General features: G+C 44.7%; 1 protein-coding gene across 3 annotated transcripts; it reads right to left on the bottom strand.

Moving 5' to 3' along the window:
• Window positions 1-582: 582 nt before the first annotated feature.
• Window positions 583-23,835, bottom strand: hivep2b (HIVEP zinc finger 2b). 3 transcript variants are annotated; one of them, XM_055038442.1, is made up of 7 exons: window positions 23,611-23,835; window positions 9,588-13,459; window positions 7,100-7,257; window positions 6,771-6,946; window positions 5,351-5,449; window positions 4,468-5,252; window positions 583-3,120 (listed from the first exon to the last, which is right to left on the bottom strand). In XM_055038442.1, exons 2-7 carry the CDS (start codon window positions 13,359-13,361, stop codon window positions 2,731-2,733), a joined length of 5,382 nt encoding a protein of 1,793 aa, XP_054894417.1. In that variant the 5' UTR covers window positions 13,362-13,459; window positions 23,611-23,835; the 3' UTR covers window positions 583-2,730. The 3 variants fall into 3 exon arrangements, with proteins under 3 accessions (XP_054894417.1, XP_054894416.1, XP_054894418.1); XM_055038441.1 differs by lacking the exon at window positions 23,611-23,835 and adding an exon at window positions 17,181-17,364; XM_055038443.1 differs by lacking the exon at window positions 23,611-23,835 and adding an exon at window positions 17,181-17,364 and having other exon boundaries at window positions 4,468-5,249.

Raw genomic sequence — 23,835 nt, 5'->3', positions numbered from 1 at the left:
CTTGTGCCTGTTTCATAAACATAAGCGGCGGTTTTATGCGCTGTGTCATAACATAATTAAGTATATATATGTTCACTCCAGCTGTTATAACAATGCTGTATGTGTCAAAACATGACATAAAAGACAATTTGATTTTGCAATTTAAACAAGTGTCCTGAAAGGACTCTCCATTTCAGAATCATAACTTCATTTTAAAACTCTCCATGCGCCATATTGTCCCCGAAACGCTTCAGTGGAACAAGAAGGGGCGGCAATGCAGGTCCGATCGCCTCCATGCCGACTGATGTAAACCTTGAAATGTGGTTGAATCTCAGTCGACAAGGTGAGAACTATTTTTGGACGCGTCCTGCTTTGCACTCCGACTGCAGCAGCGCGCTCTCGCCAGAAGATGTCAGCACCAAGGCCTCGTCCTCTCAGGTCTGCCCCCACCCCCGGCGCCCTTCAGATGAAATCTGAGCGATTTCTGGTGAAAAGCCTTTCTCCAGTGGAATCTCACCTGGTCCCCGCCGAGCTACGAGAGCGGAGGGATGGAGGCCGCTGAGAATGGTCGAAGAAGAAATGAGCCACCACACAGAGCCGCGATTAAAAGGACGTCCTTTTAAAACAGTTTTAAATTTAATCTGAAAAAGTAGAGCACCAAACAATAAATTCCTCAGAGCACAAAAGAGGCACTCCGTCCAGACTAACCAGATTTTCCAAGGCGAAGAGCTAAATAACAGATTGGCTACTGAGGTTCTCCCCTCAAAGAAAGAAAGAAAGAAATAATAATAAAACATCTGATTCATCCTCTATATGTTTTACAGGGAATTGCCATTGACACGAGAGGCACGATGCAGTTCAGTGAACATGAGAACACCTCGAGAAAGCAACAGGATCCCAACACATACGGTGCGCCAAAAGCAGACTTCACTTTCCCTTCAGGTGAGAAAGGATTTCCAGACTCCATCACGACAAATAGAAAAGGACACACACACACAAAAAAACAACAACAACAAAACAAAACAAAACAAAAAAATCACAAGAGAAAGCGCCACCCGTCTCCACGGAGGAGAACACAAATTTAAAGCAGTGCACCTTTTAAATTTTCTATGTAAACATGACTGAACGAAGGTTGCCTTTTGTAGCTTCAGCCGTTTGAATCCAGTCTCAAACCCATAGCCACGCTTCAAGACCTAAACGCGTTTCTTTAAAAAGACAAAACACTGTGCTATTTCTTTTTTTTCTCTTCTTCTTCTTTTTATCTCCCTCATGAAACCTCTGCAGATGTTTTACCTCCGAAGGAGACAGAGATCCACGTAAAAAGTTCTCGGAATACGACACTGCAAAAATAGTTTAAATCATAAAAATACACATATGTACACATACAGAATGAGTGGCTACTTGCAGACCTCAGTCAGGGCGTCTATATTGTTACTATAGTGTTAACCTGCAGCAGGTGGTGCGGACGTTTCCGGGTGTGACATGAAAATGTGAAACAGTTCGGCATCGACCCGACCACCGTAGCCCCTTGGATTTGTGTGCAAAACGCTTCGCACTGCGAGAGATGAGGGGGGAGGGAGGGGACAAAAACAGGAATGTTTCAACAGCCACAAGGAAACGGGACATTTTTTACTCTCTTTTCCCCTCCACCCCTCCACCCGACTCAATAGCAGCTTCATCATCAATCAAAAAACACACACAAAAAAAGGGATGAAAGTGCATCTTTAAAACTCGTTAAACACTCATGATCGTCTGCATAAGCGGAGAAAACAAGGTCGGTCAAAGCAACGTCATGAGATCAAAAGCAACGCAGGAGTGGCTCACTGCATAACTGCTGCATAAATACAGATATACCATATAAATAGTAGTCAAATGCTTACCAGTATCAATAAGTGCTTACGTTCTAATATATAAATACATCTTACAGTATTGATAATTACATAATTAATTCCTCTATGGTTGTGCAATAGCAAATCCCATGCATTTTTTTTTGTACCAAGATAAAAACCACAATATTAAGAAAAATGCAACACAAGTGACATTTGTTTAAGATTGTGTCACACAAATCCATTTGTCGAAACGAAACGAAACAAAAACTAAGCTCCCACAAAGCCTTTGCCAGAAAGTGCAGCTTCTTCTCGGAGAGAGTCCGTCGACGTCGCCTTTTCTCAGCCACAAATGCCGGAGCGAAGAAAAGCGACGGAAAGAAAAGCGGGAAAAGAAAGAAAAGGCACATACCCCCTTTGCTGCTTGCTCAGAAGCACCGAACTGCACGAGAAGCGTCTATTTAAAGTTTGGTCAGACTGTTTCATAGTACACACACCCTCATAAATAGTCTTTAGTTACAGCACTACTGCATCACACCTTGATATGATCAACAGAAACGACAGTCTATGTTCAAAGTACACACTGCAAAATACACTGCTTGTATGCATCTAAGTAATAGTATATGTTAAGGACATTTGTACAGGACTCATAAATGTAATTGTTGTGCAATTGTGCGCAAACTACGATCTCGGACAAAAAAAAAGGCATATTAGCATAATATCTTTCCGTATTGCAACTGCACCCAATAATGATTCTTCCCCACCCACCCTTTTTGCAAAACATCCCACACAGAATCTCTGTGGAGTTTGATCATGCGAGACCAGGGGAAACGTCATTATATTGCCTCTAACAGGATAAAGACAAGGCGGTTAAAGGGATGAGGATGGTTGCAGGTGTAACAGGGGCGGGAATAAATCGAAGGTTTTAATGAGGATCTTCTATAGTAATCTTCAGCGAGGCGATGGCTTTCAGGCAGGTCTGGACGCTCTCTTCCTGTCTGCTCTCCCTGGCGGGGAGCTCGGGACTTTTCTCCTGGCGCCCGTCGAAGTTGTCCCCTCCCGCCTCGGGCCCGTTCACGGACCCCTCCGTGCTGCTGTTGCAGCTCCGAGGGCTGGACGCCGGCGAGGGGCCGGCGACGTCGGCGCCGGGCGAAGCCGGGGACTGCAACATCTGGAGCCCTCCGACAGGAACGACGGGGAGCAAAGAGCGCGCCTGCTGCTGGGAGTGGAGAGGGAGGTGGCTGAGGACGTTCTGCTGATGAGAGCTGGCAGCGCCGGGCGGCTGAGCGGGAGCCAAGCCGCCGCTCCTTTGATCCTGGAACAATATTATTGGCGAGAGTTAGCGGCAGGTCCATCGCCAGCATGCGAACATGTATTGGTTGGAAAACATGAAGGAATGTGAGTTATTTAGCTGGAAAAAAATTGTTTCAAATGAAGCTCTCGTGATGGATAGTCTGGGCACCGTTTGGATCAGGATTGAAATGTTGCCACATCATGAAGGGCCATCGTAATAAAGTATTTCTTGCAAACACTTCGAGATCAATTCAAAATGATTTACATCGCAGCTCACAAGGCTTCAGAATCCAGATTTTTCACATGTTATCACACTGGCGCTAGAAAACATCAACATTTCCTGTTGATATTTGATAGACCAACACAGAAAGGCCTCAGAGGTTAGACAACATCAGTGGACAAACAGCATCATAAAGACCAAATAACACAGTAGACAGAGTGAGGAGAACTCTGTGGAGAAGCTTAAACCATGTTCAAATGTTAGACTGTCTCCACATAAACTCAACCAAGAATACTCACCACCATGTGAAAATTGATAATCATAGACACAGTTCATTCAATATGTCTGATCTTCAGCTGCTTGCAAAGAATAGGAAGAAACATATCTATCTATCTACAAAACTGGTGGTCAGAACCTGAGAGACTCTCCCAGTGAACGCTGCAGACACGGTCACCAGTCCATCACAGAGCAACAACCATCAACCGACACACGAAAGGTAAAATGGTAAATGGCCTGTACTTGTATCGCACTTTTTATTTTCACACATTCTCATGCTGGCAGTGGCGAGTCCCCCATCTGCTGGCGAGTGTCTCCAGCAATCAGAGGGGTCATCTTTCAGGGTCTGACTCTACCAGGTTTGCAGATAGAGATGGACGTAGCTTTCACATAGTTGTGGAAGTTACAGTCCAGCAGCTTCCACATGGGAAGCTGCTGGACTGTAGCCACATTTGCCCTGGGGCAGTTTCACAGAAGCAAGGCTGTCATATTGCGCAACCAGCCCCTCTGCCTGCCACCAGCAGGCAAAGCGGGTGAAGTAGCTTGTCGAAGAGCAAAACAGCAGAAACAGATGGTACAGTGATCAAACTGGCAACCCAGCATTTATGGGATGAACTCCTGCTGCCATTGCTACAATCAAAGAGTCAAGTTTTATGGAGTAATTCAGAGAACCCATACATGCCAAACTCAGGACCCTCTTGTGGCAAGGCAGGAGTGCTGTTGCACTAACATCCTGACCCATGTATCATTTTCCTTCCACCATAAATCTCACTACTTTGGTCTACAGTATCCCCCAGAAAAGATGCATGAAAGTTTGTGGTTGCTGTGACAAAATGTGAATGTATGGGAGGGTAACAGATGAACAAGTATTACCATTTCAAAAGCCTGTTGTTGCTGAGCCATCTCCATCTTCGCCTGGTGTCTGGTTTTATCACAGCCGCCTTTATGTTGGTGTGAACCTCTGCGTGGTGACACCGCCCTCAGCACAACCCTCTGCCTGCCCCTCACGGACGATTCTCGCTTCCCAGGTATGTCTGCTGTCCCAGGGGACATTGGTCGCTCCAAAGAGACTGGGCAGGGGTGTTGGATGGATTTGAAGATGGGTGACCCAGGCCTGAGTGGTGAGGAGTCCCACCTCGGTGAAGACCGCCCTCGTGGGGACAGCTCCCGCCTTGGGGACGGATACCGTAGCCGCGAGGGAGAAGGTTCCCTGATGGGAGATTCCCAGCCAGGAGACAGCAAATAAGAAGAGTATGGGTCAAAAAGGAGACTGGTCTGGTCCAGTGGCAGCATGCTCAGAGAGTCTTCATCCACAGACTTCTCCCTGGGTTCTGCTGGCAGGGCGAAACGATTATCCGTGCTCGAGCGTTTGCCAGAGGACTGCTGATGAACGTCCGTGCCGGGCAGAGCAGCTAGTGAGCAACCGTGGATGGCAGAGCTGACGGTGACGGACACCGAGGTCACTCTGCATGTCTGAGGACTCGTACTTCTTGAAAGCAGCTTTGGGGTGGAGTCCCCTTCATACTCATCGTCCTCTTCATCTTCCTCATCTATTTCGTCGGCCTCCTCGTCCATTCCTTCGGAGTCCTCAGCGTCTGAGAACTGATGCTTGGTGGTTGCTGCCACATCTGTCTTGGATTCCAGTTGGATATTGTCTGCTTTCAAAGACACGTGTATTAAGTTTAGCAGCATTTATTGCATCACACCATGAAAACCCCCCCACCAAATCCAGCAGTGTTACAACTTAGAATCTTACCATGTTCTTGTATGTCTGTGTCATCCATTGTCACTGAAACTCCCAGTTCAAGACATTTCTTCATGTGCGCCTTTGACTTCATATGTTTAGTCAGGTTTCCTGTTATGCAAGGCAAACATTTGAGTAATGCTAACTACGATACAGAGTGATGAAACAACTGAAATGTCTAATTCAAGCTAAGTGAACCTTTCCTAATATTTTGCTGTGTTCCAATGACAAACTTCAAAATATTTACTGAGATCTTATAGTAGGACAGTAGCGCAGAACTTTCTAGAGTCTTGTTATGTGACATTCATTTGTATTCAACCCTCCGTTACTTTGAAAAAGCGGCTTCTTCTGCAGTCACAGCTACAAATCCTCAGGGATACGAGTCCACTAACATTGCACATCAACACCAACATTTGTAAAATATCTCAAGCTCAGACAGACTGAATAGTCAGCATCTCTGAATGGAAACATTTTAGTTTTATATTGGATTTAGGTCTGAACTTTGAGTCGTTCCAACATGAATTGATATAAACAATTGTCCTGAAGGACAAAGTGAGTCTCTAACCAGCTTCCCTGTTCTGTCTGAGGTAAAGCTTCTCCGCTGTATTCTGCAGACACTAGTATGCTCAAGAAGATATACATCCACAGATGTTTTATTTTTCTGCCACATGTTCCTTGTCCATAACAGCGAAACATTCAAATTTGATATCATCTGTCCTGAGCTCCTTCTTTTCACATTTATCACTATATCCTCTACATGTGAGCTGGACGTTATTTCAACAGTTGCTTTCATATTGCCACTTCACAAAATCCAGATATGTGGAGTGAATGATGGAAACTATTCTCCCACCTGTGATATAATCTCCACAGCTAGTCCAGAGACACAATGTGCCTGCTTGTTGCTTTTCTATTAATGCTCTCCTTGACCAGCCTGTCCATTTAGGTGGACAAGCTGTCTTGGAAGGTTTGCAGCTGTGGCTTGAACAAAGCTCTGTGAGATTATTTTATGGCCTAACTCCTTTAAATTTCTCTCCAGGTTTATGCCTGAGGTGTCTAATAGGATCCTCGGTCACCAATTAGATGACTTCTAAAGCCATTTAGTTGGACTGGGTATTATTTAGGGGCCTGACTGCAAGTCCTAGTCACACTTTTCAGATTTTTATCCACATTGTTTTAAAATCATGTATGGTTTTTCTGTCATTTGTCACATAACTAAATGTATTCATTCTTTGTTTGCATTTGGATTTCAACAATGCAGGCATATCCCTAACAACAACACAAACTACAAAATTTGTTGCCAGTGCTGAAAACTACATGTTTCATCTTGTGTGGTTATATTTAGCAAGTTTCTTCCATTTCAAATGAGGAGGATTCTTCTCCGACTACCGCTGTAGGTCTTACAAATCCCTCCTCCACAATGAGAAGTACCCACCTTTGGTTTTGAAGGCAAAGTTGCAAACCCTGCAGATGTAGGGCCGCACATCCGTATGGGTCCGGATGTGCTTCTTAAGCATGCTTGGCTTCTTACAGCGAATACCGCACTCCTCACAAATGTATTTCCCCCGGCCTCGACCTCTGACGTACACGTAGTCTTCATTGGACTTGTACCTTAAGCGGACATGAAACAGCATTGGCAAGTTTAGTTTTGAAGAGGAAAGACAGCATAGGTTGCTGGTGCATTAAGTCAGTATACCTAAAAATAACTGTAGCACAAATGACATTGACAAGTGTTACAAGAACTTGACTTGTGTGCTGACTGACCCTCCCTCGAAGATCTTAATTCGTGTTGGCGCTGCCTGGTTTGCGGAGGCCTCCCTCTCTTTCCACTCCTCCTTGGCTGTTTTGGCTCTGCAGCTGATGTCTTTCACCTTCTTCCCGTAGGTGATGTCCACCTCTTTGGACTCCGGTTTCCTCTGCAGCTGAATCAGATGAACACACACCGCGTTAACAACCACAGAATGCGGCCAAAGAATCGACTGTAATCTGACGCGGCCGATATTAAGTGTCACACATAGTGTTACACGGCATGTTTTGCAAACATGTATTATGCTGTAGCTTGGGAAAAACCCGCTGTAGGCACCCTATGGTTTTCTGCCATCAAAGTTCTTTGAAGGGATTGTCGAGGATTTTTAAAGTGAGGTTCTGGTAAAATGAGTAAGCAGTCAGTATCCTCATATGTATTAGACCGCTCGCTTGATGTCTTCGTTTTAGCAAATAAAGAAAAAAATAGTTACGGCGAAAGTTTGCATCTGGCACAATTTCTCCAAATACAAACAAAGAATGAGTGCTCCAATTCTGAATTGTTTTCCAAATATGAATGTCGTTAGCAAGCATTCAAACTAGAGTGCAAAGATTACGTCCCACCTCTCTCAACCCTGGTTTTGTTGTACTGTATGCTCCCCTCCTGTGTTGCTTTCTTCTGTGCCTTGATCGCAAAGCAGCTGGAGACAGAGGTACACGCCTTGAGAGGCCATCAATGAGGCATGTACAATATTGAAAAGGGCAACACTCCTTTAAATTATGTGACTTTTCATCCTATTTGGATATGCAGGCAGAAGCAAGTTTCCATTTAGTTAGCATAAATAGGTAAGCTGAAATAGCTTGCTCCTGTATTGGGTTTTGGGCTTGAAAACTGAAGCTAAGTGTCAGTTAAAGGGGGGCCAAAACCAAATCTGACTTATGTCATCTTTTGGGTACACCTATCTCTACCACAGAATATTGGTTCATACAAAAAAAAAAGAAGAAGAAAAAAAGACATTTTATGAACTCTGATGCTTCCATTGGGCAAATTACACTGAAACAGATGTTCACTACATGGGAAATGCAGGCTGCAGGCAGTGCAACACCAAGTATCCTTCTGTGTTCAACAGAGAATGAAACATGGTGTTTTACACTTTGAAAAAGCTAAGTCATTAGTTTAAGTGTGTCTTCAAATGATGCAACCTGAAATTGTAGCATTTCTTACATTTTCAGATGGTGTGCTTTTGCTCTGCACTGTGTCAAATAATACAAGCTTCTTGGAAAAACTTGCCACACGCTGCCATTTTTGGTGGCACTGCACCAGGAACTAATGTAAGAAACGACACAGAAATCTCTGAAGACGACTGAGCGCATCTTCCTTCTGCACAAAATGTACACAAAAATGGAGTGGCGTCAGATTTTCGCCATTGTAAAATTTCTCCCACTAGCACTCGACTTGAATTTTTGTTTTGGTTGTATTTACCCAGAAGGCCCTGGGCTATAGTCTTTTGCTTTTGGAGCAGAGTTGGAAATGTACATTCACACCTCCCCAAACAAACCAAACTTTCTACACAAATGAGGTAGAGTTTTACTAAAGCGGAATAAACAGGACTGGTGTGAATGCACCCAAAGTTAATTTAGAAAATCTATTCTGAATATTGGTTATGAGGATAATTACCACCAAAACCTCAAGAGGGAAAATAACCGACTAATGCAAACATCATAGTAGCCTATGCAAATGCGGTTTTATGTGCTTGTTACAATTATGTTTATATTCGACATCTAGGAAAGAGAGCCAGGAGGAGCATCGTACAGCAATGATCATTTGCAGGAACTACCAAATATAAGCAATAGAGTATAAAAATCAATAAAACAGCTTTCAGTTAAACCTCTACAATACTTTTATGTCAGACAGAAAATACAATTTGCATAAAGCGCAATAATTAGGATTTAAGATGCTGATTTGGTCTTGGACCTTCTTAGCTTTAACCTCGAGGTGTAAAAGGATCTGGACATGTCCAGAGTGAAGAGTTAAATGCTATTAACTCCTTTAAACATTTTCAATGAAAATACTGACTTGCCCTTTTAAAGTAAACTCAAGTACAGAGAAGATAAGATGAACACCTTGTTTCACAGCTTAGGAGTTAATATCTCAAAAATGTTTTAAATATAAATGTTTGTCTTCCAAATACGAATGAAGAGCAAGAGATTAATCTAAACAAATCTCTCCAGGATCTCCTGCCAAATGAGGCAAGTGTACATCGTGAGTTTCTAGATCAAATTGTCCTTCAAACATCATGCACTTCAAACTGTTATCTCTTTCAGAGACGAAAAGCTATCAGCACAGTCTGAGGTGCTAATTTATCTAATCATTATACAAACAGAAGAAATCAGCAAAACCAATTACATACTCTATAAAAAGCACATTTCCCCCCAGGTAACCCATGATTTAGTTTTCTCTCTCTCTCGCTCTCCCTCAGTCTTCAAACAGATGGGATCATTTACTCACCTGTTCCATGGTCTGTCTCCAGAGGATGAGGGATGAAACTAGTTTCCCCGTGCCAGGCTGGCACATTGCAGCTACGGAGTATATAACCTTGTCTCCTCTCTGTCTGGACCGCAGCAGAGCCAGAGCAATGCTGGTGCTCACTTCCAGGGGGTTTGGATTGTGGGAGCTCACACACCATGTGGCGTACACAGAGGCGAAGGGGGCATCGCCCTGCGAGCAGCTCGGCTTTGTGTAGTTGAGGTAACACCAGCTCACGCCTGTTGCCGTGCGGAGGCTCGGAAACTGAGATAAGAGTCTTGGATGCTCTGCGCCCGAGATCAGGGTGTCTTGACTGGTAGCCAGATGTGCCACGACATCCACCTGCATCCGTTCCTTTGCTTTGCTGCCTGATATGACAGCGTAAGTGGGAGAGCTTGCTTCCAGGGAGTGACTCTCCATAGCGCTCTCAGATTCAGTGGGCTCAGTCACTGTTTGATGTGCGACAAATGAAGTCCTGCTGGCGTCACCCGCCACATGCGGCGATGTGACCTGCATCTTTGACCTGCGCCCCGACTCTTCACTCATATGGCATTTCCCCAACTCCACAGCACTCAGCTCCTCCACGATTTGCCCAAACATCCTTTCCTCCTTGACTCGTTTTTGCTGCTTCACCTCCATGAATAGGTCCAAGCTGCTGGCAGGGGAAAGCATCCGCTTGTTTGCCCCCCCACTCGAGGCATTAGTAGTTGATATAGTTCTGGAGGTCAGAGACAGAGGGATGCCTGTCTTCAGCTTCGCTGATGACAAATCCAGGGCCTCAACACTGAGGGCGTCAGCTGTGGGCTGCTTTGAGTACACATTGTGAGAATCGAGATTTCCAGATAAGTGTGCAGTTTGACTGTGCATTTGGCGGGTGGACGTTGTGGAGCTCATACTGTCATACTGATTGTCAGAGATCTGTGATAAAGACGTGTATGTGATACTGCCAAAGGATGGCACATGTGTCTGAATTCTAACAGGAACAACTAGGCTGGGATTGGGCAGCTGGGGAAATGTGTTCCCAACAGAAAATATTGGCAAAGTCTGTGGCAGGACAGCACCTGCCACAAATGGAGGGGAGGCGCTGCCGATGTACTTTGGAAACACTTGTGAAGGGACTTGTGTAACTTCAGTATCCATATTCAGCGACTCCTGTCGCACCAAGTTTCCCCTCCTTCTCTCCTTTACGACGCTGATGTCCACGTGTCTAACTTTGGAGGTCGGAGAGAGGCTGCCATAGTCAAATGATATGCTGCGAACCTCCGGGAACTCCTTGTGCAAGTTGCATGGCGCCTGCTCTGAGGAGGAGCGTCTCATTTCATGCTGCTGACGCTGGCTGAGCACAGAGAGGGAGTGCCCACACCCTGGCACAGCTAAAAGCTCCAGAGGTTTGCCAAATTCATCTTGCCTGGCGGGAGAGGCTGATTTTAAGCTCTCCTCTCTGTCAAAGGAAAATGTGGAGCTATAGGATAAGTTGCTGTCCTGGCTCGGGCTGCGCGACAGACTAGTGCAAGCAGACTCGAAGCTCGATTCACCGGAGGAGTGCTCGATTTCAGCCAGGCGGAGTCGTTTCTTCTTCGGAGGGAGCTTTTCTGGAGGGAATTGTGCTAAAGTTTCGCTTCTTTGAGGCCATTGAAACTCCTCCACGTGCTTCTCTGGCTCCTTCGCTGGCACTTCCGAAGCTTTTTCTGGACTGTCAGGTTCCACTGTGACCCTTATTTCTGGGACTTGTATATTTGTCTGTCGCACAAGTTTGGGCCCCAGCTGAACTGATTGGCTTAATCTATTGTCGTGTTCCATTTCAAATGATTCAATGGCCTCCATTGCTGGTAATGACGACATAGTTTCCAGTCGTTGACTGTAATATTTGAATGACTCTGACAGGTCAGTTTGAGGCCTGTTTATTGAGTTTGTGTGTTGGATAACTGAAATTACATTCCCCAGGTTTTTTCGGCCTGATATGTCAGGGTTCATTGATATGTCCATGTCACACCTGTCCAAATGTCCCCCACCTAAAGCTATTATTCCCATTGCAGCTTGTTTTATATCGTAGTCTTTGCTTGAATCAAACATTTCCTCACACTGCTTATGATGGCTCTCATATTGCCCCAGCAAGTCCTCTTCCTCCCTCTTCTCTTTGCGGCGCTTTCGAGTCGCCAGTTCCATTGCATGTTTCTGCTGAGTTGTACCAAGTCCCAAAGAGGTATAGCTTTCCATGTCCAACCCAGACGGAGAAGCCTCACTAATTTTTCCATGACTGTCAGCTTCGGTGTGACCATCGTGCCCTGATAGCTCAATAGCACCTTGACGTTTTAGTCTCCTCATGCCCCCTGTGCTTGACCTTTCATCAAACGAGTGGCTGCCTCGAAGGGCTTGTGGCATAGACAGACTCACGGCTGAGGATGTTGGCATTGAGTTGCTTCGGATCAGAGGCCCCATGTCACAGCCGGCGTCTAACTGCAACTCTTTTAGCTCCTCCTTTAGGAACGATTTGGTGTTTATTTTGATTGACTCAACCGCATCGTTTTCTTGAGTGAAAACACGGGACACACCTTTCTCAGAGCCTTTCTCAGAAGGTTCCCCAGACTCATAAGACGATGTCTGCTTAGGGCTTGGCCGATAACACTTCCCAAACATGATTTCTTGGTAGGACTTTGCGTTAGTGTTTGGAGGACCGGTCTGATGCTCCGAACTCTCAGAGCGCGAGAAGTAGCCTGAGTCCGTGCTGCCCTTGCTGGATTGACTCGGAAGGGACAGATTTTGCTCCGAGTCGCCACTTCTCTTTTCTGACAGCCGAAGCGCGAGCCTCTGCTTGATAGTGGAAGATTGGATTGCACGGCTGGCCTCGGCTGTGACAGGAGAGGCATTGATTTCTTGGGGTTGGGAGGAACCATCCTGACCTGACATTGACGTGGCTCCCTTTTTCTGAGCAATGAGATTTAGCACTTTTACAGCAGTGTTATCTGATCCCTCCATTGGAGAGTCCAGCAGCAGCAGTGGGTCATTAAGAGTGTCCTCGTCCGTATCCGTGCTTTGCTCAGCATCAGAGAATAATTCTCCTTCCCCTTCAACAGACCCCTGCTCCACATTAACATTGTAAGGCCCAAGCTCTGATAATGGCACCGTTCCAGCTTTGACTGAGTGAGCATGAGACTTTCTGTGTTTGTACAGGTTACTCTTGGTTTTGAAGGAGAACCCGCAGGGAACACACGGGTAGGGCCGTTCGCCGGTGTGTGAGCGAATATGTTTCTTAAGAACGCTGGGTTTGGCACATGCCCTGCCACAGTAGTCGCAGACATACTTTCCTGGTTTTTGTGGTTTCTGCTCCACCTTAGCCGTCACTTCTGACAGCTGGTCCATCCCTGAATGGGAACACTGTTGCTGAACTTCGGCTGAAGCGGGCGACTTCCTTTGACTCCCAGGTCCTGGCGACTGCGCTGAAGCTTTTTGTCTCCCTACAGAGAAGGGCTTTGTGGGCTGTAGCGGATATGAAGACACCTCATAGTCTGGATGGCTTATGGACTGAGCTTGTGAGAACTGATCTTCAAATTTCGGAGATTTCCCTGAGTCAGACATTTCACTAAAACCACACGTTCCTCCGCTCTGAACTTCTTCTAAGTCTTGATACCACCCTTTGCTTTCCGATTTGACAGAAGGTCTGAGGACAGCTTCTGATGTGCTTTTTTTCTGCCCAATCTTTTTTTCCTGACCCTCGGCGGCGCTCTCCACCCCTGTAGTAGCGTCAAGTGACTCCATGAATCCAATGAGTTCACTTGTGATTAACTTTCAAGGACGGTATGTGTTGTGTGACCTCAGTGATATCAACTTATATGTGAGAAGCAGGGAGGAGTCACCTGAAAGAGCAAAGAAAGGAAACGAGATTAAAAACCCAAACCACAACAAATCACAATTCAAGCATGTGGCAAATAAAGCTGACAAAATGTTGGAAATAGAAAAAGAGATCAAGTCTTTTCAATAAACGGAGAGTTATGTAAGGATGTCGAAACTTTCCTACATAAAACTGGCGTGTTCAGCGTAAAGTAACCTCAAGGTGTGGAGTGGAAAAAATTTGTTTCTTTCCAAAAGTTTCTCGTGTAAGTCCTGGAAGACAGCCAAATGTCCTAAAACTATGAATAATGGATGTCAGCTATGTGTTAAGAACCATAAACAGAAGCATAAATAAGTTAACATTTACGTTTACAGAATGTGAGAGTGTGTATGTGTGTGTGCATCCGAGTGAGCCCATTTAAAAATTAACGTCTTTATCTCAAAGCACGAAAACAACATGCAAAGCATGAGTGCTGGATAAAAAGTACAATATATGAATTTATTTTATACTGAGATACATTCATTTAATTGTTGGATTTCCTTTCGGACAATATTCACAACAGGCTGCAAAGCTGTTCACTGATTTGTTTCCAAAATTGTGTCCTCATTCGCTCCAGTGAATAAGATGATTCGACATCTTAAAATAAAGCTAAAATGCATTTTTGATAGTAAAATAGCTTGAAGCGGCTGGTTTTTTTTTATGCTTTAGTGCCAATTATCTCATGTTTTTCATTAATCTCATTGAGAGGCTCTGTTGTAAGTTACTTTACTTCCATAGGATTTTTCAAACGAGACTTGTTCTGCAGCCAGTGAGGCGAGGAGCTGAAGTTACACTTTCATCAAAGCACTTACCTTATAAATGTTATGTGTTTTGTATTTTATTTAGCTTGTTGAATTTTTTCACTAACATGTTGAAGATCTCAAGAAGCAATGTATCATGCCTCTTGTACTAGTGGGTCTACATACATTTAGCATGGTAATTCTATTTTAGCAAAACACACTTTTGATGAAAGAAAATTTCTGTAAATCTTATGTCTAATTGTTCTGCAAGGCCAAAACCACAAGGCGTTACCTTAGCAGTGGGGAAAAGGACCATGTGACGTGAAGAATGAGAAATGTTTGCCAATACATTCCAGCAAATAAGTAGGTTAGGATATCAATGAAGGGTTTAGTTTAGTCATTTAAGTCTGCTGCCAGTCTAATTAAAGTTGAAGCCACAAAAGGTAGCCAAAAAGGCTGGCTCCTCACAAAGTGCTGATTTTAATGGAAAGTTGAGTGAAAAAAAAAAGAGTTTGGTTGAAAAGGTCACGGTGATCCAGAAAAAACAACAACAAAAGGCCTGAAGAGGACGGTGAAGTAAATCCCATTCACAAAGTGTGAAGTGTAGCTTTAAATTGGTGCTTCAAGAGAAACCGCGCACTACAACAGTAGCTTTCCTGGTGGTAAGATATTTCTGAACCAGAGACAACATCAGAAGTATCTTACACGGTCTAGAGAGAAAAAGAACTGATCACTCTCCAAAGTCCTCTCTTTAAATGAAAACACAGATTGCATTTTATTTGTAAATCAATGTCCCAGGGTGCACAGGAAGAGTGGAGAGGCACAGAATCCACTTTGCCTGAAGTCCAGAGAGAAGTTTCCACAGTCGAGTGACGAATTGGGGAGCCTCCGCAATTTGCTGCTATTGTCCCACTGTGTTTTATCAAGTCTAGAGTCAGTGCAGTCATTTATCTGGAATGTTTAGAGTACTTTGTATTTTCATCCACTGAAAAACTTTATGAAGATGCTGATTTCATTTTCCATAAGGACTTGGTAACTGCCCACACTTCCCCCACTACCTACTTTAACGATGTTGTCATTGCACTGGATTAGCTAGAAACGTAGCTTGACCTAAACACTGACAGAATCGATAGATTATTGTCAAGAGCAAGAGAAACGACAATCGTGCAGATGAGTCGAAGACCTCTCATGAACCAACCCAGGCTTTCTATTTCACACCACATTGATGCAGGAATTTAATCAAGAGGAACCTCAACCAAGCATTGGATTCATGGACATACTTTTCAATAGGCCAACAATTATCCATTTCGAAAGATCTTGCATAATATTAAGATTTTCCAAGGACTTGAATTTCATTTGCAAGCCATCATTAAAAAAAAACAACAAAAAAATCTGCGTAAATATGTGTTTCAGTTTTTAACTTAAATGCCTACACTAAAATATCTTTTTGATGCTTTAAATTGACATACATGTGCAAAGGTATTCCTGTTTCCTCCTACTGGACTGAAATCCATACACATGTCTGAGCCGACAGAGTCATCACCTACACCCCGGGGTGCACGGGACCACATGCTGAACTGTATGCAAACACGCCTGACTCCCGACTCCTTGGTTTAACCGAGCCGCCTCCTCTGCCACATCTTCGCCTCACGCCCAGAGGACGGGTATATGAGGACACGTCATTTCCATCTTCTCGGTATCAAACGCAGTGTCCTCCCTAATGAGGTTATGTAAGATTATCTGGTTCAAACCCTCTGAGTTCCCCTTAATTAGGACATCCTCCGACTCTCTCGCTCTCTTGCTCTGGCTCTCTTCTTTCTCTTTGTTAGCTCAACGCGCACTGCTCAAGCACGAGCCAGAGAATGGGAATCCAAGGTGACTCTCGAGATGCCCCGAGACGCTTGAAAGCGGTCGTGAGGAGGACCTTCTGCTACCTCACAAAGATTTTTTTTAAAAAGCATCTACTTTGTGGTTCGGTAGCTCCTGCTTTCAAATAAACTGCCGGATTCTGCAGACTACAGTGAAGAACAGGAAAAGATGGAGCCGGAGGCTTAACAGAATGGTCTGTGATTCATTAGGGAGGTTTACAGATAAGGTAAACCAGAGGGGGTAGTTTAGGGTTGAGGGAAACAACACTCACTGGCCTGGTAGGGAGCTCCCTTTCAAGGTGACCTCATTGGTTAGATTCCAGGAGATGAGGGAAGGGAAATATGGGTGCAGCGTGACAACGAGATAAGACCCTCACAAGCAATCCATACTTTTGAAAGCAAGGATGAGGGGGCCGACACATCCAAACTCTCACTGAGAAAGTCTGACTTTTTTTTTGGCCCCCTCCCCCTTACAAAATTTCTCCGAGTCCGGACATCGAGCGCGCACCTATCCTGAAATATGTGACAAGGCAGCAATGACGTGGAACAACAGGAGGCAGGTGGGTGGCCGTAGGTGTGTTTCAGGATGAACGGGGGCCGACGGCGGTACAGTATGTTCACATGGATGGAGACGTGATCTCCACGGATCCTTTGGGGGGCGGGAGAGCGCTTGGAGAGGTGTGTGTGTGTGTGGGGGGGGGGCTCATCTCCCGACTTCCTTCCACACAAGGGAGACAGAATAACGAGCAACCAAACGCTGGCTCGCGGAGAGCATCGTTATGCCGCCACATTACATCATTAGAGGCTAAGTTGACCATTAAAGGGAACGGGCGTGAGGACCCACGCTGGCAACCAATCCATAAATATCGTAAGAAGATGAAAACAAGCTGGACGGTAAAAAAAAAAAAAAAACTCTCTGTGGTGCAACCCGCGGCAGCAAAGCATGAAGAATGAATCAACATCTCTCTCTGTCTCTCTCTTTCTCTCTACGATGACAATGACATAAAGCACACAGTGTTGTGGTGGTTGTTAGTGGGGGGGGAGGCTTGGTTCCTACAACAGCTGACATTCACAGATCAAATATAATCCTCATACAAACCTGACATTTGAACAGTCCCCCGTCCCATGTCGACAGTCATATGTGACATTCCTCATGCTGCCCGGTCCGTCCCCCTGTCCTGCTCATGTCCGGGTGGGAATAACAACAAAAGAAATTAGCGAGGAATAGTCCCATCAGCTGTGAAGCCGCTGGCCGACTGGGTGTACATTAGAAGATCTATTGATGCGAGCAAGTCACCAGAGAAAATACCCAACCGTGACGTGCGGACCCAGGCACAAAAATAGCAAAGGGGCCCTGGGAGGGATTACACAACAGCCCACGTTTAAGGACGCTTTTCCTCCCTCCGCTCCCCTCCCCTCCCCTCTCCTCTGACTCTCCATCTCTCTTTCTCTGTGCATTTTGAAAGCAGAGCAGCAGCTGCCTCGTTGCACACACAAAGCGAGGAGCTGGCTGTCATGATCCGAGGAGCCAAACATCAACTTCATCTGCTCAACAGAGACATACCAGTTTCCCTCCGATTGATGCATTTACACCAAAAGAGGGTTACGGTTGAATTAGAAATCTACAGTCGAAAGTTAATGTTCGCATACACTGGACACCACCCACTCTCACATCAAGACATCAGGCGGAACCGTCCCAGTTTTAGGGAAGAGGGAGACTTTTTTTTCAACTTTGTTCACATTTATAAGCTCACGCACATTTCAATTGTTTTTGGTACCATTGCATTTCAAACTATTTGGAACAAACTCAGGGTTTCACCCCAGAAAAGCCTGGTGGTTGGGTGCAAGTCATTCATCCAGCAGCCCATCATGCTTTTGAGCTAAATGCTAAAAGTTGATAGGAAATTTGAAAATATCACTTGATAATCATGTTTCTTTGGAAGATTTATATCTGTACACCAACGATAAAGTCTTAAAAAATGCAAACATTTAAAAAGCAAATATTTAAATAAGCAATGGGGGCACAACTAAAGTCTGGTGGCCCGCCAGGCTTATAATATACCCTGAAACTTCTAGTAAGCTGCAAAACCGCCAAATAGCACTGAGTTGATTTAAATCAGGGGTGAAAATCCACCTGTCTTTAGAGTTATGATTCAGAATAACTGGAACATTGTTCGATAATGTTTATGCCTTTTTGCTTGATGATTTCGATGTTGGCAAAATGTAATGTTCATTCATAATTAGTTACTGTGTTATGTTTTTATCCCGTAAAGCACTTTGAGCTGCATATACAAATAAACCTGACGTAAAACTGGTTGACCTGGGTCAAGCATTTTGTTCATCAGGTTCTTTCTTTGAGACGCCTCCTGTTTCATTAAGTGCACCAGTCCCTCCTGCAGCAGAACACTCACCATCGACCTGACACCCCTCTTGTGATGGTGTTTTCAAACTTATGAGGTGATTGTGTTGATTTTACTTTCTTCTTTCGCTTTTGGAGATATGGGTCCTTCTTGCTGAGTGGTATTTCAGCTCAGGACGTATTTTCACTGTATACATAGTGGCACATCATTTTTCCCTGATGTCACTGAAGGAAGCAGCACGTTTGAGGCGTTGCCTCGAAATAGATCCTCAGGGGTGTCTTCTTTTAACTCAAACTAGATCGACAATATTATGGTGCCATGATGTCGTCCACTGGGCTTTCTCAAAATGGATAAAAGGCATGGAAATTTTTATATGTGAAAAATTCAGAATGTGAAGAAAGAGCTAAAAAAATATCTCTCATGATTCTGAAAATTAGCAGATAGAAATGATTTTGACCTAAAAATTGAATAGATTAAGACTTACCTAATGTCTGATGGGAAGAAAGAAAAGTTTTTTTTTTCTCAGTATATGTGCAAATACCTGGCTACATCTGTATGTTTTGATGCATAAATCAGGGTAGTCTTGGAATTTCTTGAAATAAGCATATACTTAGCAAAAAGGGGGGGAAACGAGGGTCTGCAGATCAGATTTTATAGGAATACTACATTGGTAAAGAAAAGCCTGATGGATGTCTTCTGCTCATTCAGATTGTTGTCTTATCCTGAGGTCTCTTGGATTCCGGTCGCTCAGGTACACACGCATTCACACGCACTCCTATCATCCCGTCTCCCACGGGAACACATCAGCTTGTGCCGGGGGAGGTGGGAGAAAGGCAGAAGTGCCTCTGAAAAACTCTAATCACATGCTTCTGAATGTACACTTCCTACACCGTGAGTCTATTCAGGCGCTGAATGAAAAGGCAGCGCGCGGCTGGATGTCAGGCTGCTGCAGGAACCGACGCTTGCTCTGCGCGCTCCGACACCCACAGCCTGCTCGGAGCCAGTTCCTCCCGTCACGACAGGATTCGCTTTGTGAATGGAGAGAGTCGTGATGAGGGCGTCATTAACTCGGCGAACGTCGGGACAATGCTGTCGATTATGTGCAGCTGCGAAGCCCGATCCGGTGAATATGATCTGTGGGTTCGATGTGACACGGCCTATGCATTAATGAAGACTTCCTCCAGGCGCCATTTATACATTACATTATATAAACTGTATGCCTGAATTAGGAGTGGGTGGCCACATGTGTCCAATGTACAGATGATAATGATCAATTCTGTTTTTGTCAAATTTGAAATGAAAGAGAAAGTCCAGTTAAACCCCTACTAGCTAACTAACTATTAGCAATAGTTAAACCCCTATTAATAGTTAGTTAGTTAGTTAGTTAGTTAGTTAGTTAGTTAGTTAGTTAGTTAGTTAGTTAGTTAGTTAGTTAGTTAAGTCACTGAACTTCCTGATCAGGTCATTTGTCGATCCACAAATAAGACAAAGAAGTACGAACTACATCTGAAATTATAAATTGAATATTTTCCACAAATATTTGAGGTATTTCTTGTTCACTTTGCAAAACGGATCATCATTACAGCTGCCTGACCGGCTTTTTATTTTAAAATGCCTTTCACGCAAAGGAACACAAGTCGTTATGACATTGTTCAATCTCTGAATTTTCACACTTTTTCACGTCATAAACAGAAAACTTCAACCTACTTTGTTGAAGTGATGTACCAATACATCATTGTGAACTGGGAAGAAAATTGTTTTCAAAACTTTTTGCGGATAAAAACAAAAACAAAAAGTCCAGCGTGGTTTTGTTGTATTCAGCACCTGTTACTGAAATCCTTCAATTAATGTCCAACTAAGAGTCAGACTGTGGCTGTTTGTTAATCTCACCTATTCTGTGAAGGCCTTTGAGGTTTGACAGGAAGATTAGTGAGCAAATATCAACATGAAGAACAAAAGTGGGTTATTATGCATTTTCCAATCACATAAAACTATTTCATAGTACAAACAAGTAACTACATTACTTTCAGTCGTTATCAAAATCCTGTAGAAATAAAAACAATTTGACTTCGCCGCGTCTGATTCCTTGTTAAATTGGCCTCTGTCGCTTTGAGAAGCTCGTACCCTTTCTGACACTCGCATTTTCAGCTCGTCACCACGACAGTGCTGCTCCATGATACCGCTTACCATCAGCATCACGGAGCGTCGGACTGAGAAATAGTTCATACGACCAGCTCAGCAGACGCGCGGTTCCACCAGGTGTTTGCAGACGCTAGTCTGGAGGAGCTGAGCTCAGCCTGAGACTGAAACTCCAAGGCGGAGCTTTGAGCAAATGGGCGGAGCTTTATATGAGCAACAGTTTAGGCACCTGCAAATGAACACATTTCTCAAACTATGCGCAGAAGAATTAAAGCACCACTCCAGGTATGTTTTGGATGAGCGGAATAACACCGTGGCAGAACATAAAGTTCCAAAAAGTCTAATTTGCATAATGGAAATAAGATTTCCCATGCTCTTCTTCACTTGTTAGAAAGCAGCACGTGTTTCCATTTGGGGCTAAATCAAGGTTTGGCATTCAACAACAAATTATATTCAGCTGCTTGGGGGACCCTCCTTAGTTTCCCTCTCAGCTATTAGCAGGTGAGAACAACTGGCCACCTCTGTGGATCACTATTTCAGACATTTTCTTTTTTTATTTTTAACTCTCAAGATGACACAACAGAACAACAGGCTCCCATAGGTATAATCACTTAGCCGAACATATTCCCACAGGTTCCACTCAGACTGTGAGCTTCTCTCTGCCGTTTCCTCCGCCAAACTGCACTGCTGCGCGTAGCAGCACGAAAGAGAAAAGCGAGTCCGCAAACTTGGGTATCGACAGTCCCCGCTCGGTATGGAGTTGCGGTGAGCTATTATTAGCAAAAACAAGCCAAAAGATGAGGCGGAAGCTAACGAACTGCACTGCAGCTCAGATCCATTATGCCGTATTCAGTGTCTACAGGAGCGGCACTAAAATGGCTGATACTCAACGTGCAGTGAAGGTCAAGTCTCTTGTCTCTATAAATATAATGGTCTGTCCCCCAGGATGTTCCACACACACACACACACCGCTTGGCGTTTTTCCACTATCTGCAGCTCTGCTCAGTGCTGACTGGCTCAGATGTACCACAGAGCTGCATGTGATCGAATGCCACCTGACTACGAGCGGGCCTGACATGATCTTAGAGCTAAAATGGATGGGAGGAGGAGGAAGAGGAAGAGGTGGGGGGATTATTTATGAATGGAAAGAATGAGGTTTTCCTCTCTGGCTCGCTGGTAGTAGGTGGTCATATGCCGCCGGAGAGAGAAACCCCTGACAAGGAACAGCAACAAGGAGAACAGTGACACCTGAAAACCAGCTCTTGTTTGTTCATTGTTTTCTGTTGTTCAGAAACCATCATCATCATCAGCCGCCCTGCTGCCCCCCCAGACCCCCCACCCACTGTCCTCCAAGGAGCACGTTCGCTCTTCGCGCACGCAGTCGTTAACAGCTGTACCTGAAAATAATCTCACACGACTGTGTGTTTCCATGACAACCGCGCCAGCATCTGAAACAGTTTCCCTCGTCCTCCGTCGACGAGTATAATTACCGCCACAGACTGCAGCACAAAGATAGAAGAAACGAGCGGCCAAGAAAAAGAAAGAGGACTTTTGGCTGTGTAACAGCGCGTAATCGCAAGCTCTGATAGACGTCCCATTTGTGCCACTCAGAGAGTCACCTTAGACATAAACTGAAAGGAGGATAAAAAAACAACACTTAAGTAGAGCTTGAAACGCTGTCGTGACTGAGGTGCTGGAAATTTGCCCGCATGTTCTACTGAAAGTTAATCAGACTGAGATATATGGAGGAATCGATGCTTAATAAACTCATTTGAATATTCTTGATCCGATTTCATTTCGGTGTGGCTTCAAGGAAAACGTCAAATGTCTTACTCTTGAAACTCTTATTCAGTTACTCTGGGGGAGCTGCAGAGATCTACAGCTCAGATGGAAGAATCTGTAAACAGGATACAAATCATTTGTGCACCTTTATGGAAAAAAAAAAAAAACAACAACTTAGTGGTGGCAGGGTCATGCTGTGATCGAAGGAAGCTGGACAGAAAGAAAAGAAAGGTGGATTGAAAGTACAGGGAAAAATAAGATCAAAGCTCATCCATGTCCCTAAATGGTTAATTAAATGTCCAGAACTAAATCTGACTGTGAGATTAATATCCATACTTATTTGGCTGAAGATAATAGTCAAAACCAGTAAGCTAGAAATATACAACACTGGTAGGGACATACAATAAATAGCTTTCCAGCTCTAACTGCAACAAATGGCAGTACAAGGTATGAATCTCAAAATAAAAGCACACCACACTTTTCAGGGTATGCTTTGGCCAAAATGCTGAAAATAGCCGGCCACTTCAGGCTTGTGTGCTGCTTTGTTGTGTTGATCCATCAGATAAAATCCCAAGAAAACAAGTGAGAAACACAACAGGAGTCGTTTCCAACTCGTAACCGAGTTTCTAAAAGTAAACACAGATGTTACTTTAACATCAGTCTTTAGGAATCAGTTTTTAGCCCATCGGGCTCTTTCACTGATTAGCTTAGTTAAGGCTTAATGTGACTTTATTAAGCTAACAAACCCTAACTTCCTCAATGATATAACATCACATTTAATCCAGAGTTTTATATAAACTCACATGCATTATTTATTTATTTTGTTTTGTACCCTCCCTGCATGCAGACATGCAGCTCTGACATCCTGCAGCGGTTTCTCTCGGCACAGCATCCTGACAGCTCGCTGTTTGTTTTGGGGATCAGCAGCAGTCATGTGCTGGGGGGAAAGCCTGGGGAACAAGAGAGGGGCGGGGGGTCTCTGCATGGACGTGAGAACCCCTTGCAAACCCCCCATCTGCGCGTCATGGAACATTTGCAGAACAGGGACCTCCCACCTTAAAGGCGTGCAACAGAGAGCAGACACAACAGAGTGCGATCTGCCCTCCGCCGGGCGCAGCATCTCGGGTGACGAGCGCGTGCCCGGGAGCCGCCGTGGCCTCAGCGGAGCGACAGGAAACCAGCGACAGCTTTCCGCGAAATGCGGCCCCCGCTGGGAGACAGTGAGCTGCCGGGCCGAGCGAGACTCACCGCACGAAGACACGGGACACAGGCGCCGTTCACGGGAGCGACGGGGCGGCTGGCGGTTCGGCTGGGTCATCTGCGGGCAGCCGAAGGCGCAGAGCTCCGATTGGAGCCATCGGAGCTGGCTGTCAAACGTCCCGCTGCTGTTGCGCGTATGGCCAGCAGAGGGCGACAAAGGAGGCGATAGCAATCATAGCATCGCGAGCACTTAGAGGAATACGGAAGGCTATT

The sequence above is a fragment of the Poeciliopsis prolifica genome, unplaced genomic scaffold (genome assembly GCF_027474105.1).
Source record: "Poeciliopsis prolifica strain line A6 unplaced genomic scaffold, Auburn_PproV2 SCAFFOLD013, whole genome shotgun sequence".
Lineage (NCBI taxonomy): Eukaryota > Metazoa > Chordata > Actinopteri > Cyprinodontiformes > Poeciliidae > Poeciliopsis > Poeciliopsis prolifica.
The sequence above is the reverse complement of the archived record's forward strand: the minus strand, read 5'-3'. Positions and strand labels throughout refer to the sequence as shown.